The sequence below is a fragment of the Melospiza melodia genome, chromosome 10 (assembly GCF_035770615.1).
Source record: "Melospiza melodia melodia isolate bMelMel2 chromosome 10, bMelMel2.pri, whole genome shotgun sequence".
NCBI classification, from domain to species: domain Eukaryota; kingdom Metazoa; phylum Chordata; class Aves; order Passeriformes; family Passerellidae; genus Melospiza; species Melospiza melodia.
In genome coordinates, this window is record NC_086203.1 from 16,424,494 (window position 1) to 16,437,555 (window position 13,062).

The 13,062-nt window shown below is 45.3% G+C and overlaps 1 protein-coding gene across 5 annotated transcripts in view; it reads right to left on the bottom strand.

Annotated features, from left to right (window-relative positions):
* Window positions 1–13,062, bottom strand: part of NISCH (nischarin) — a 33,266-nt gene extending 20,204 nt beyond the window's left edge. For 2 of the 5 annotated variants that reach the window (XM_063164574.1, XM_063164575.1), the window contains exons 1-3: window positions 9,143–9,285; window positions 3,581–3,664; window positions 2,686–2,868 (exon numbers count right to left, since the gene is read on the bottom strand). In XM_063164574.1, coding sequence (XP_063020644.1) covers window positions 2,686–2,868; window positions 3,581–3,664; window positions 9,143–9,229 — 354 coding nt within the window. In that variant the 5' untranslated portion in view covers window positions 9,230–9,285. Of the gene's footprint in view, window positions 1–2,685; window positions 2,869–3,580; window positions 3,665–9,142; window positions 9,287–12,977 lie in introns of those variants that run through there. The other 3 variants (XM_063164572.1, XM_063164571.1, XM_063164576.1) reach the window with 3 other exon arrangements.

A 13,062-nucleotide genomic window follows, 5' to 3' on the forward strand; every position in this document is an offset into this window, starting at 1 on the left:
CATTCCTGGCACTGATGGCTCCAGCATGAAAGACTGAAAACTCAGTGCAGGGATCTGTACTTCCTGAATCTGCAGGTGCACAAAGATCAGTACAAGGATTTCCCACCTGGGTACACCTCTCTTCACAAAAAGTAAACTCTCTGTGCAAGTCCAGAAATAGTTCTGAGCACTTCCAGCAGCTCCCTTTCAAAGGCCCACAAAAAGAACAAAATAAAACTGTGAGGGTGAAGCTTCCCCTAGTGAAACATCTCATTTTAAGGTAGCTGCAAAGTATGAACAGATATTATGGATCATTGCCACATGAATATTTCATGAGTTTACTTTGCTGACAAATACCTCATGATTCATACCAAGAGAATACATCCACAGGACATCTGCAGCAGACAGCTCAGTTCATTTGATGAGACAAGGATTTTAGAACATCACATTCTTAGTGCAACTGAAACCCCATTCACTGAGGATGAACAAAGCCTCCACGCCATAGTTTGAGAACAACAAGCTCAAAGCTGTATTCCAAACAAAATTAAACAATTCTGATTCACATCTGAATAAGCCAGTTACACTCATCTGGCAAGCACAGACTTAATTGAAAACTCTACTCTGTATCTCCTTTGTCATCGGGGACACAGAGCCAAAATTTTTTTCCTACATTTATAATTGGAACAAGATTATGACTTACACTGTTCAGTGACTAGAAGGCAAAAAAAAAGGAACTCTATTCCTCTGTCAGATCTACAAGAGACTTCTGTCTTAGCTGTAACTACTTGAATGCATCACACCCACAGAAGTCCATTGTTTGCAGGTGTCTGAACAGCAGTTTGTGGGTACTCAATGCTTTTCCTGCAAAACCTTCTACATGTTAGTTAATAAACCCAAACTTCTAAGATGACAAAGACCATGCAACAAAATAAGCATCCCCATGTCACTGCAGAAATCCTTTTCAATGTCAAAGTAACAGTAAAGTTCTACATTGCTGTCACATGCAACTGTTTCTCTTTGCTGGGCTCTATCCAAGAACAACAAAAGGTTTCAAAGTGACTTGAATGTATCAATGGCTGGTATTGCAACTCCATTTAGTTCTATTAACCTGGGAAATGAAATTAAATAATCCTCACTGGAAATATTGCAAAAAAGAATAGACAAAAATATTGTAGCCTTCCTACATAAATTAATGAGGCAATATCAGGCATTATAATGGCTCCAGTATGTACATGGGTTGTCTGGTAATGAAGACATTTTAAAAAAACAAAGTTCTGCAGAAAGCTCATTTTTTCCAATAGAATTACTGTGGTAAATATTTAGCTTTTCTCCTGAATAATTAACACATTTTTGGTAAATATTTAAAAGTATTCTAAAGTTCCAAGCAAAAAACAATAGAGTTCACAACTAAGTCAGATCCCCCTAAAGCAAAGAAATGTAGATTGAACAACATCTTTGCTCTTAATATCCAAGAGCATTTAGAAACAGGGAAGCATTCATATCCAAATACTGCTAGCTCTATGGAAAAGCAAAAAAAGATTACATTACAAGAGATAAACAATAGTCCTGAGAAATAAGTCAGGGGCAAGGAAGAACTTCTGCTTGCATAAAAATCATGTGGAAGTTACAACGCTGAAATTTTAATGAAACAGACATCATCTACAAGATAGAGCACAGAACAGAAAAATTATGCAATTTGCTGGTGATTTGCTGGAATTTTGGTTTATTTGAACAGAATTCTCCCTACATTGTCAGACATTTTGAATAAATTTAAAACCTCAAATTCATTTCAGAGGGCTTGATAGTTACAAATCTGTGCTTCTCTCTCAAGTCTGCAAGGCAATGGCAACAGTGTGGAATAAACCTTCAACTATTTTTATCTAAGAAACTCTGAAGTCTCACCAGGATAATTATGTTCATGTAACATAACTAAACCAGGCTTTCTTTTGTTGCTAAAACTTAATTAACACCTAATGGATCACTGGTGACTAATTGCTGAAGCTATGAAACCCTGAAGGGCCTTCTCAAGACATCCCACCCCAAAGCAGTTACTGCTCCTTCTTTCCACTCAGTTCTCCAGTGCTTTTTCCTCTTGATGAAATTCCTTCTCCCCCTTACAGCATGATGCCATATTGCAAAAAAACCCTAACTATACACAAGAGATGAGCAAATTGCAATCTGAACATGAAATCAAGTAATTGCTTCTTGCTTCAAGTATCCTTTACCGTAACATTCTGTCTGCTGGAGCTATTTCTCCAAAGGCCACTCCATCACTGTGCTTCCACAGAGAAGCATCATTTCTCTTCACTTGGGCTACTGGAAACTGTTTCAGTGTGAACCACAGCTCCAACCATTAGCCACTAAGTAGGAGGGTGTGGATCCATTATGCAATGTTCATTTGAGAGCCAGCACTCTTGACTTCAGCCTAACCAATTCAGCCTCACATTTATTCACAGCTTCCAACTCTCCTGCCAGCATTTATTTTTTTCTTTTTAGAGTCCCTGCCCACACTACTTCCCAGCACAGTGTCTACTGCAATAAAAAGCTGTGTCAAAAATCTTAAAAATATGCTTTGTTATATTGTGCAAAATGTTGAAAAAGAACCATTTCAGCAAACTCGTGAAGATTCCACAGAATTCTCCCCAAGTCAGAGAATTAGGAAAAGAGACTCAGGCCTCTATTCAGACACTAAAAACATAAACTTACATATAAGTGGAAGTGTAGGAAGTGTGACAAAACTTTTGGTGCAGTAACAGGGAACTTGAGCAGCAGAGTTTGCAGGTAGATCTCCAGTTCCTTTTGTCTTTTCTCCACAAGGCTTTTGGAATTTTTTCCAATCATCTTCTTTGGAGGTAACAGATTTTTATCTATTTTCTTCTCTGAAACAAGCTGAAAGACAAAGACCAGAGCTAATAACCTGAACTTGCACAAAAGATGCCATGGAACACAATAAGTGCATGTTGCCTGATGCTGGGAAGATCCAAAATTAAAATTACTCCATTAAATTTGTCTACTGCCTTCAAAGTATTAGGTATTTTCAGAAATAGCATTTTGTCATGGAATGATCAGAGTGTAATAACAGTGTCAGCTCAAAGAATCACTCTCAGTACCAGGGAAGAATGCAACAAATATGATAAAACAACAAAATAACCAGTGCATTTCTGAGAAAGCAGAACACTCATGACAAAAGTAGACTTTTCCTCATTTTTGTTTTTTATCAGCACTGGCTGGTAAATATCCCATGCTACTTTAAGGATGTTTTTATCATCCACTGTGATGAGACTTTGGCCACCAAATCAGCTGATCATAAACATCCTTAGCAAAAAGTTCACTGACTCCAGCCTGAACTCTCCTCTCTGACACAGCTTCCACCCAAGGCTGAAGCTGTCCAGGTCAACCTCCCCCAGTTCAAGAGGGGAGTGTAACAGGGGAAAGTAACAATGTTCTCACAAAAAGAACTGAGTCTGCAGTTCAGATGGCATCTGGCAGATATTCTCTCTTTATTGAAGAAAGAAATTATGTAAATCACTCTGTAAAACAGAACTAGAAGAACTGTACAAAGTTTTGTAAGATACCAAGGTCACAGTTTTAACATTCTTACCTTTTCATGCAGGTCATGGAAATCACTGTAACGATGTTTGACTGTCCACTGATGATTGCCAACACTGACCTGAATAATGTACACCTGAAAGGATGAAATTCAAGTAAGGACACTGCAAAGCATTAAAGAGAAGCTGCCTGTGAGTCCTGCTGATTGATGGAGCACTGAAGGTGGGTAGATATTCTGCAAGGATCAGAGCTAAGGAAATGCTAACCCCAGGTGTGAGGGGGCTTTGCTGATGGGGGATACCTGATCTCACTACAAAGGTGCTCCACGACAAGAACATGCAGATGTCTCAGTGTAAAGCAATGGCTTTTTTTTGCAACCCAAAGGTTAATGACCAAGGGTTCTAAGCTACTTCTTTTCCCAAAAATTTCTGCTAACTGAGGTTGGTCCTCATAGCTACCCACAAGCCTGACACAGCAGCATCCCTTCTTCCATCTACCAAGTTCCACAATGGGCAGAGGAACTTGGCAAGCATCCTGCTGTCACTTCAGTTAAGCAGAAATCTGGAGCTTAACCCTTGAGAAAACAGAACAAATCCTTTGGCTGGGTGGATGCTGTTTTATTCTTTTTGGGGTAAAGCACACAAGACATCTCCCAGAAGAGTTACTGAGCCCAAAGAATTACTGCAATTATCTAAAGCAACTAAACATCTAATACAAAAATCAGTATTTTTAGCCATGCATGTACCAAACAAAGATTTTCATTCTAGGTGACTTTCTAGACTGAACAGTACTGGCTTTGCAGAAAACTCAGCCTACCTTTCAATATGCCAGAAAAAGACATATGCCATCCCAAAGACATTTTAGAGGTACAAGCTAAAACACAAGCTGAAAACAAACAAGGCTCTGCAAAACCAGTTCCACAGCTACTTGAATACAACAAATTAAATAAACTATATTATCCAGTCCAACTGTACTCTTTGGGGAAAACACCAACTTGTAATCAAATCTTGAAAGCATTTAATACAGTTAAGAACTTGCTTACTACCACAGATCACCCAGAGCTGACTCATAGCTGCTATGAGGATGATACACATCTAGTTGCTAAACCCACATGAGAAAACAAAAATCAGTAACAGCTTCAATCTGTTACATAAAAGACCAGTTTTCACTTACTGCAAGTACAGAGCAGCACAATGTCAAGCATTAAATAGAATGCCACCTGCATTTTAGAAGATGAACTAGAGTTGATGCCAGTTTTATTTTTGTAAGCATCTGACACTGGCTCATGAACAAACCCCAAACCAAGATGTCTGACTCGAGCACGCAGTGAGTGACACATCAGAGCTGGGATGAGCACTGAAAACACAGAAGAATGCCCACACAGAATTATGGACTCAATTAGGGCCTGTGCCTGTTCTCCTGTCATGTTGTGTTGGGAAACAGCAGATCAGGATTAATCACTGTGCTGGTGACAAACCAGAACAGAAATAACACCAGCGTTCAAAAGCACCTCACAATGCCGAGGAAAGCAAGGAGAAACTCCAAGAAATGAAACTTAGAAGTAAAGAAGTACTACATTTATAAGCCATAATAAAAATACCAATTGTTTTGAAAAGATGACTGTGCTAAACTATGGCAGAGCAAGCAGCACATCTAAATGCAATGCACATTGAGTACACAAGGCATGAAACCCAAGATTAGGCACTGGAAATTCAGTAACTTCACATGTCCCAACTGACACTCACCAGGCGAGCAAGCAAACCCCTCCTCCCTGCATAAAACACAGAGTAAATTTGTAATAAAGGTTTAATATCCTTTTGCTGAAATGGCAAGCACTGACCACTTCTAGAAACACAGCACTTAGTGAAATGGACAGTCTGGAGGGGAAATTAACTGTTCAAGTGAGTGTTTGCATGCACTGATACAATTCCTTAGGTGAAGTCTTTAAAAAGCTGTAGCATTTCCCATCTAGAAGGCAGCCAGAGCAGGCAGTACATATTCACCCCCCAAACAGCATCAGCATGCAGAGACAGCAACTGATTTCACATCAATCCACAAGCTGCCCTTATCTTGAAGAATAAATATATAAATGCAATAGGCTGATGTGTGTATCAGACTTGTCTTAATATAGAAATAAATAATTTTGAAAAAATCCCCTTAGATATGTCACTGTTTTAGGAGTTTAAGTTCATCACCAACAAATTTTGAGTGCGCTAATACAACAAGGCTGACAGCTGAAGTTAAGGTCCTCCAAGGGCTGCCTGTCACACCAAGTGCTAAAGGAATACAGGGATAGATGATGACATCCCCACTCTGCACTTTCTTGCAGACATAAATAAATACACCATGTGAAATCCCCACCCATCCTTACACCACAAACCACACTTCTATTGAGCTAAAACACAAAACCCTTTATGTTCACAGGATTTCCCCCTCCACCTGTCTCTGCCAAACCCTTCTGCATTAAAAGTTTTGTCCATCTTTCTATAAATCAGCTCTTTTGGTTATGTTCTACTTTGCAAAGTGTTTGACATATTTGCAATGCTATATATATATATATTTTTTTTTGTTTTCTAGCAAGCCATTTCAAGTTCTTTGCGGTTAAGAGCCCACATCACCAAACAGCATCCCTTCATCTTGTTAAATACTGAGGGCTGGAAGACCTACTAAACATTTTAAAGCAGATATTAAATGAACAACAGTGACTCCAGACTGCTTTTTGTTCACTTCCTATACAAAACCTGCCTGCCTTGCTTTACATGGAGAACTGGCATTTCTACATTGTGTCTCATCCCACTGCACATGCTTCAGTACTGTAAAAAAACCAAATAACAACCCAACACTTAAATGACAGAGCTCTCCACAGGAAGGCTGGGACACAGGTGTGACTACAGCCAGCAGGTCCCAAATTCCAGAGCAGTGATGCAGCCACATCTCCTCCTCCTGCCTCATCATGTAGGCAGTTTACAGCCATTCAAGGAAGCAACAGTATTTCCTTAAATATCAGAGTTAGTATTTATGTTAAAAACAGCTGCAAAAACCAGGAAAAGCAGGAAGGGATTTTTAGGCCAAACAAATGCATAGCAGGAAACAAATGAAGCACTGACAGCCCTGAGGCCTTCTACTCAAACCCAGTCCTCAGTCAGCATCAGCTGCTCCAGCACACCCAGGAGAAACCCTGGAGAAATGCTCACAGCTCAGTAACCCAACAGCAAACACATCAACCAGGGCAGCATTTTCCCTGCTGGATTTACCCATACCTTGCCTTTCATGCCAAACACTCCAAGGAGAATCATATTTTTAAAAGTACCTTCAACATCACACAGAACTGTGGGGCTCCCTGATGTATTCTACAGGATCTGATACCACAACTGTCACACAGATGTCATGACAGCCCCCTTCTATTGAGAGTGAGCTCTGGAACACAGAGTGCAACAGGAAGCTCATCTGCCACAAGAAAAACAATCTTTTAAAAACAAGGATGTAAACAGGATCACTGCCACCTGAGCACATGGTAATGGATGAAGATGCAGGTTGCTACAGCTGTTATTTCCTCTCTTATCTTGACCAAATTTGACTGACTTTTACACCATTTAAAAGTCTCTGTCCTGGTGCAGGTCTTTGTCATGCCCTTAAGCTCCACACATCTAATTATGAACACTAAACACATGCCTTTTTTTAAAAAAAAACTTTTCAGCCTGTGACAAGTTTTGTAAAACTTCTGCTTTTATTTAAAGATCGAGTCCCACATTTCTAATGGCTTGGGCCTGTGTCACAAAAGCTGACAAGCAGCCTTGGAGTCCTGCTAACAGCTTCAGGAGGTTTACACACAGGCAAGCTTAGTGCAAACATGTCTTCAAAAATGCAGCAAGAGAATCAAAGCAGGACCAAATACTGGTAAATCCTGTCTTTCATACACTGTACCTTTAAAGCTCCCAAGAAAAACGGCATTAAAGTAGCATGGTATTTCCATAACCACTAAAGAAAGAAATCTGGTCTGGAAAAAATAAACTTCTATAGGCTTAACTGCAGCAGCTTAAAATGTTATCCTCAACTATCAGCCAATCAGATGAACACCACCTGCAGAGTTACACACCTGAACTCCAGCTCAATCCAGAACATGAATGGTGTCACCCAAGGGTGGCCCTACCACAGCACTTGTCTGCAGGCTGAAGCAGCAAAGGAGCTCCTTTCACCTCCTGCACCATAACTTCCAGAGGGATAAGGGGGCAGATGACACTGGCATTTTGTCACCTGAATACACCTGATTTTCTCATTCACTGGTATTGCATAATACTGATTGAAATTTTCAACACCAGCACTGCTGAGTCTTGGTTCACACCTGCCATGGAAGTTTCCAGTCCCCAAGCCACAGGTCTCACTGTGCCTCTCAGTGACTGAGGGTTGAACCACATCCTAACACACCCCCAGTAACACCTCAGCAGCAGTGGTACCATTTCTGAGAACACACACCATACAACTAAGAGAATGAGCTCGGGCACTTCTCAAAAATTCATTTCAAGCTTGCAGTCAACTCCTTCACCAAATGCTCCACACGTTTCTGCCTGTAAATTTGGCATCTCACCACCTGAAAGTCATTGCCACAATCGTGTTCCAATAGGCATCACCTGGGAAGGAGTTAGGCTCTTCATGTGCCCCAGCTGTGTAAGCTCTGTCCTATTAACAACTCAGAGACCACTCTCCTGTTGCTCCGTGTTCCCTGGATACCTTTACAGAGGCAGGAGCATGAAGCATTACTTGTATCCATCACACAACTTTCCAAATACTGTCTTTCTAAACCATTGCTCCCCTTTCCCTTTTCTTTCCCACAGTAGGAAGCCTGTCATCCGTGAGCATTCTACCGAAAAAAGGTCTTTCAAATCACGCTAAAATAAGGCAGAAAGAGAAAACATTTTTTAGTTATATAACTAAAGGGTGGTGTGCTCGAGGCATTTTCCATGTGCAATTACATTGAGGTTTGCTTTAGGATGAGCTTCTTCCTGAAAAACAGACCAATTAACTCTTGGTAGAATGCGACCAGATGAAAAACAAGTTATATATCAAAAGCTTCATTCCTTCCCCAAATTAAACACTGCTGGCAATTTTTTTTTTTTTTTTTTTTTTGTGGGATAAAAGAAAAACTGTCTATCCTAAATCATCTGATTTCCTCTGGAAATAAGATCAGAGGGGTTTCTTAACGATAATTGCATGCAAAGGAAAGATTTTCTGCTTTGTTTAGTCCAGCTTTGAAAGCTATGTTTACTCGACAGCCATCTCCCATAAACATACGCACATACACAGAGATATATACGGGCAAGAACACGACACTTGCCCGCGGAGCCGCCGCCTCTCCCGAAGGACCGAGGCTACGCGGAGCTCGGGGCCGCTTCTCCCGGCGGAGCCCGGCTCCCCACGCGGCTCCTCTCCCCGAAGCCCCTCGGAAACTTGTACCAAATGCCTCGCTCCATCCCCAGCGTGGGCACAGCTCCGGCCGGGTACAGCTGCCGGCGGCAGCCCGGCCCCCAGCCCGGCCTCACCCGCTCCCCGGCAGCGCTGAGGCGGCGGGGCCGCTGCCCCATCCCCGCACGTCCCGCACGGCCTCCCCGCTCCGCACCGTGTACGTCTCCACCAGCTCAGAGCCCAGGACTCGGGCCTCCCGCGGGGGCTCCTCGCCGTCCTCGCCTCCCGCCGCCGCCTCCATGTCGCTGGGAGAAGCGCCGGGGCGCAGCCGCTCAGGCCGTCACGGCTCCCCCGCGGCCGCCGCCACCGGCACCCGCTGCCCGCCCGGCCCGCACTGCCGCCGCCGCCATCTTGGCTCGACCCCCTCAGGGCGCGGCGCGCTCCGCCCGCGCCCCTTTATGGGCACAGGGGGCGGGGCCCGGAGCGAGGGGGCGGGGGCTGAGCGAGGGAGGGCGGTGCTCGGTGCAGGGGCGGGGCGTGGTGCCGCCGGGGCGTGGCTATGGCCCACGGGGGCGGGGTCTAGCCTATCCGGACGCGCATGCGCGCTGGCTGTGCCCGGCGGGCGTCGCGCAGTGCGGTGCAGTGCGATCCAATGGAGTCCAACGGAACCCAGTGGAATCCAAGAGAATCCAATGGAGTCCAGCGGAATCCAGTCCAGTCCAATGGAATCCAATCCAGTCCAATGGAGACCAGCGGAGTCCAACGGAATCCAATGGAGTGCAGCGGAATCTAACGGAATCCAATGGAATCCAGTGGAATCAAATTCAGTCCAGTGGAGGCCAACAGAGTCCAATCCAGTCCAAAGCAATCCAGTGCAATCCAGTGGAATCCAATGGAATCGAATTCAATCCAATGCAATCCAATGGAACAGAATCCAGTCCAATGCAATCCAGTGGAAGTCAATGGAATGGAATCCAGCCCAATGCAATCCAATGGAATGGAATCCAATCCAATGGAAGCCAATGGAATAGAATCCAGGCCAATGCAATCCAGTGGAATAGAACCCAATCTGATGCTGTCCAATTCAATACAATGCAATCCAGTACAATCCAGTGAATCCAACCCAGCCCAATCCAATGCAATCCAGAGGGATGCAATCCCAGCAGTGCGGAGCTGCTGAGGGCTGAGCCCCCTCCCAGTGCTGTGGCTGTGACACTGTCCCAGCTGCTGGCAGCTTGTACTGCACATCTGTGGCCACCAAGGGAGGCTTGGACACTGTCACACCAGGCTGAGGTGCCACCTCGGTGGTTCTGTGACTGAGCTGCCCACCCCAGAACAGAGCTGAGGAGCTGGGCTGATTCCCTCAGGAACGAGCCCAGGGTGAACTCGGGGTGTTGTTTGGGGTGATTTACTGACAGCATGGCCTTTACTTCCACTGTCCCACTGAGCATGGGAAGAGTTTCAAGCCTGTAGACACTGAAGTATCTTGCCAGGAATTTGTAACAGAAGCGGAGAATCTAAAAGACGGCAAGCAAACTCTCCTCAGCCTTTTTCCTGAGCTGAACCTGAGTTGCCCTGAGGGAAAGTCATGCTATGGCAACCTTTCTGACAGGCGCAGTGTGCACCCCACGAACAGAAAATTGCAGGAGAGAGGATATAATGAGTTTCTTTAGAAGTATCTGATTGTATTAAAATTGAGAGGTTATCTAGAAAGATTATGTTTTGGCAGAAGGATGCATCAAGCATCCATCAAGGCTTTGAAATAAACTCTGTGCTACATTACACACAGAAGGATTAGGTTTTGGACTGTCAAATCAAGGAGATTTGGTTAAAAAGTACCTTCCAGCAAAATGAAAGCAACATCTGTCTGCCCTACATTATGCTACCTAAGAGAGGATGCAATTAGCTCAGTATGAATTACAACAGAAGTGCAAATGCCCTGGCTGGATGTGTGGGGCTGCAGGGGCAGTGCTGGTGTCTCTCAGATGCCACCAGGACTGCAGTGGCAGATAAACAAACACACCTCTGCAAACAGAACTGGAAAACCCCATTTTGGGGGGGGGGGGAGGGGTGTTCACTGAAAAATGTTTTCCCTGGGCCAGGATGTATCCGAAGGATGATGTGTACAAGGACAAAACACAGAGAGCACAGGCAGCCCAACAGGGATTTTCTAATGCTGCCCCAGCATCAGGAACTGCTGCTGGCTCAGCCTCTTCATGAGATAATAAGTGGGTTTGCAGAGCAACTTTAATTAAGCTTCCTCTGAATGTCCTGTCTCCTTAATTAAATAAAAATTTGCAGCCCTGTCGCGGCTGTCGGGTTTGATCAGGGCCCGTCCCCGCCTCCTGAAGCAGCTCCTGCCCGCAGGCACAGCGGTGGCTCAGGGTGCGACAGCCCCGTCCTGGCCCACAGAGGAGAGGAGCAATGTGCCTGGGGAAGGGGGAAATGGGGGCTCCTTCAGCTAAAATATTCTGAGCAGGCTTTAGGAAGCCGTAAATTAAAGAACTTTGCTGTTGCTGGGTCTGGACTCTCTCTCAGGGCCAGGTGCCCAAGGCAGGGAAGGGGGATGCTGGAGCATTTTGCTGCAGTTTGGAGCCATGACACAGCCAAAGCAGCCCTGCAAACATCCCTAATCTCAAATAAAATTGCAATTTAGTTAGGCTTCTGCCTTTCATTTCCTTACAATTGACCTCCAGAATGCCTCTGCTAGTTCTGCAGTGGGTTACAGCTGCTTGGAAGTGACAACCTGAAATGAAGTTTTGGAGGAGAAAAGCTCAGTAAAGCTTCCCAGTTGTCTTGGTAGCTTGGAGGGACTGACAAGTGGGACAGCATATGAGGATGCAGCTGGAGCTAACAGGCTGTGCCTGACCCCAGTGACAGCCATGGCAGATTAAAGGCACTGTGCTGGCAGCCCTCCCCAGGCTATAGATAGCCACCCTCCCTCTGCCATGGGGCTCACGTGGAAGCAGCAGGACAGGGTGGTTCCCTCAGAACACCCCATACCTGCAGCAGCCCCTCCCTGTGCTGTGCATGGCAGAGGCTCTGGGTTTCCCTACAAAACCCCAATTCCCAGTTCTTTTGTAAGCAAACAGCCTGGGAGAGCCAGGAGATGCTGGAAGCTCTGTCTCCAGGCAGCCAGCAGGGAGGCAGGGGCTGGCATTGTGCCACTCGCCTGTGCCTCCTTCCCCAGCAGGAACATCACCTCCTCCTGCTGCCAGATGGGATTTCATCCTCTCCTCTGGCTCAGCTCTGCTCTGTAAGTCTCAGATGTGCAGCTTTCCCATGCCAGTGTAGGGTGGCAGTGGTCCAGATCTCCCCTCCCTAAGCACACAGAGACCCTTCTCCACATCCCAGCCTGAATTTCACCCCAGCTCTCTCCAGCAGACCTTTTAAAGGCAATGTTGAGCCGCCCCTCCTGTGCTTCATTGACCCTAAATACATTCTGACGCATCCCAGGGGCTGTTTTCAGGGTGACTCAGAGCCATCCCTTCCCAGGATGGAGGGACAGGGCCAGGCAGGATTCCTCAGCCCCTGTCCTGGTAGTGCCCAGAGCTGGCACCTGCCACCCCACTGTCTCTGCAGTGAATCCCAAGGCCAGAGAAGCAGCCAGAGGCTGGGGTTTGCCTCGGGGCAGCATTTCCTTGGGAAGGTCTCTCTGGGGTTGCCCAGGAAGTTCTGGGTGGTGGTTTGGTTCTGGGGAACAGCAGGTCTCCCATCCCAGCCTGTGCCCTCACCTAAGAGCAGGCTCCAATGCCCTTTAGCAAAATAATTGCTTACCTCTGGTGCTTTTTCTGACTTTCCTGTGATAAAGGTAACCAAAATATTAAATACATTCAAATTAGGAAGACTAACTTCTTCAAAAAATCAATTCCTTAAATGTAACAATTTTCCTTTTTATTCCATCTGCTACCCCTATGCTGAGCAGAGGCAGGGCTGGGCTGAAGTCTGGGTGCCCACAGGACCACAGTTCCTATCGGCCTCTGCAGTGAGTTAATCCTTCAGGACTCAAAACCTGGGGGGATGTGATGTGGGGATGGCTTTGTGCTCACCTGCATCTCCACTTTGTGCTGACATCACCTGGTTAATGCTGCTTTGGCTTGGGCATTCCATGGGGACTGCAGGTTTTCCATGCAG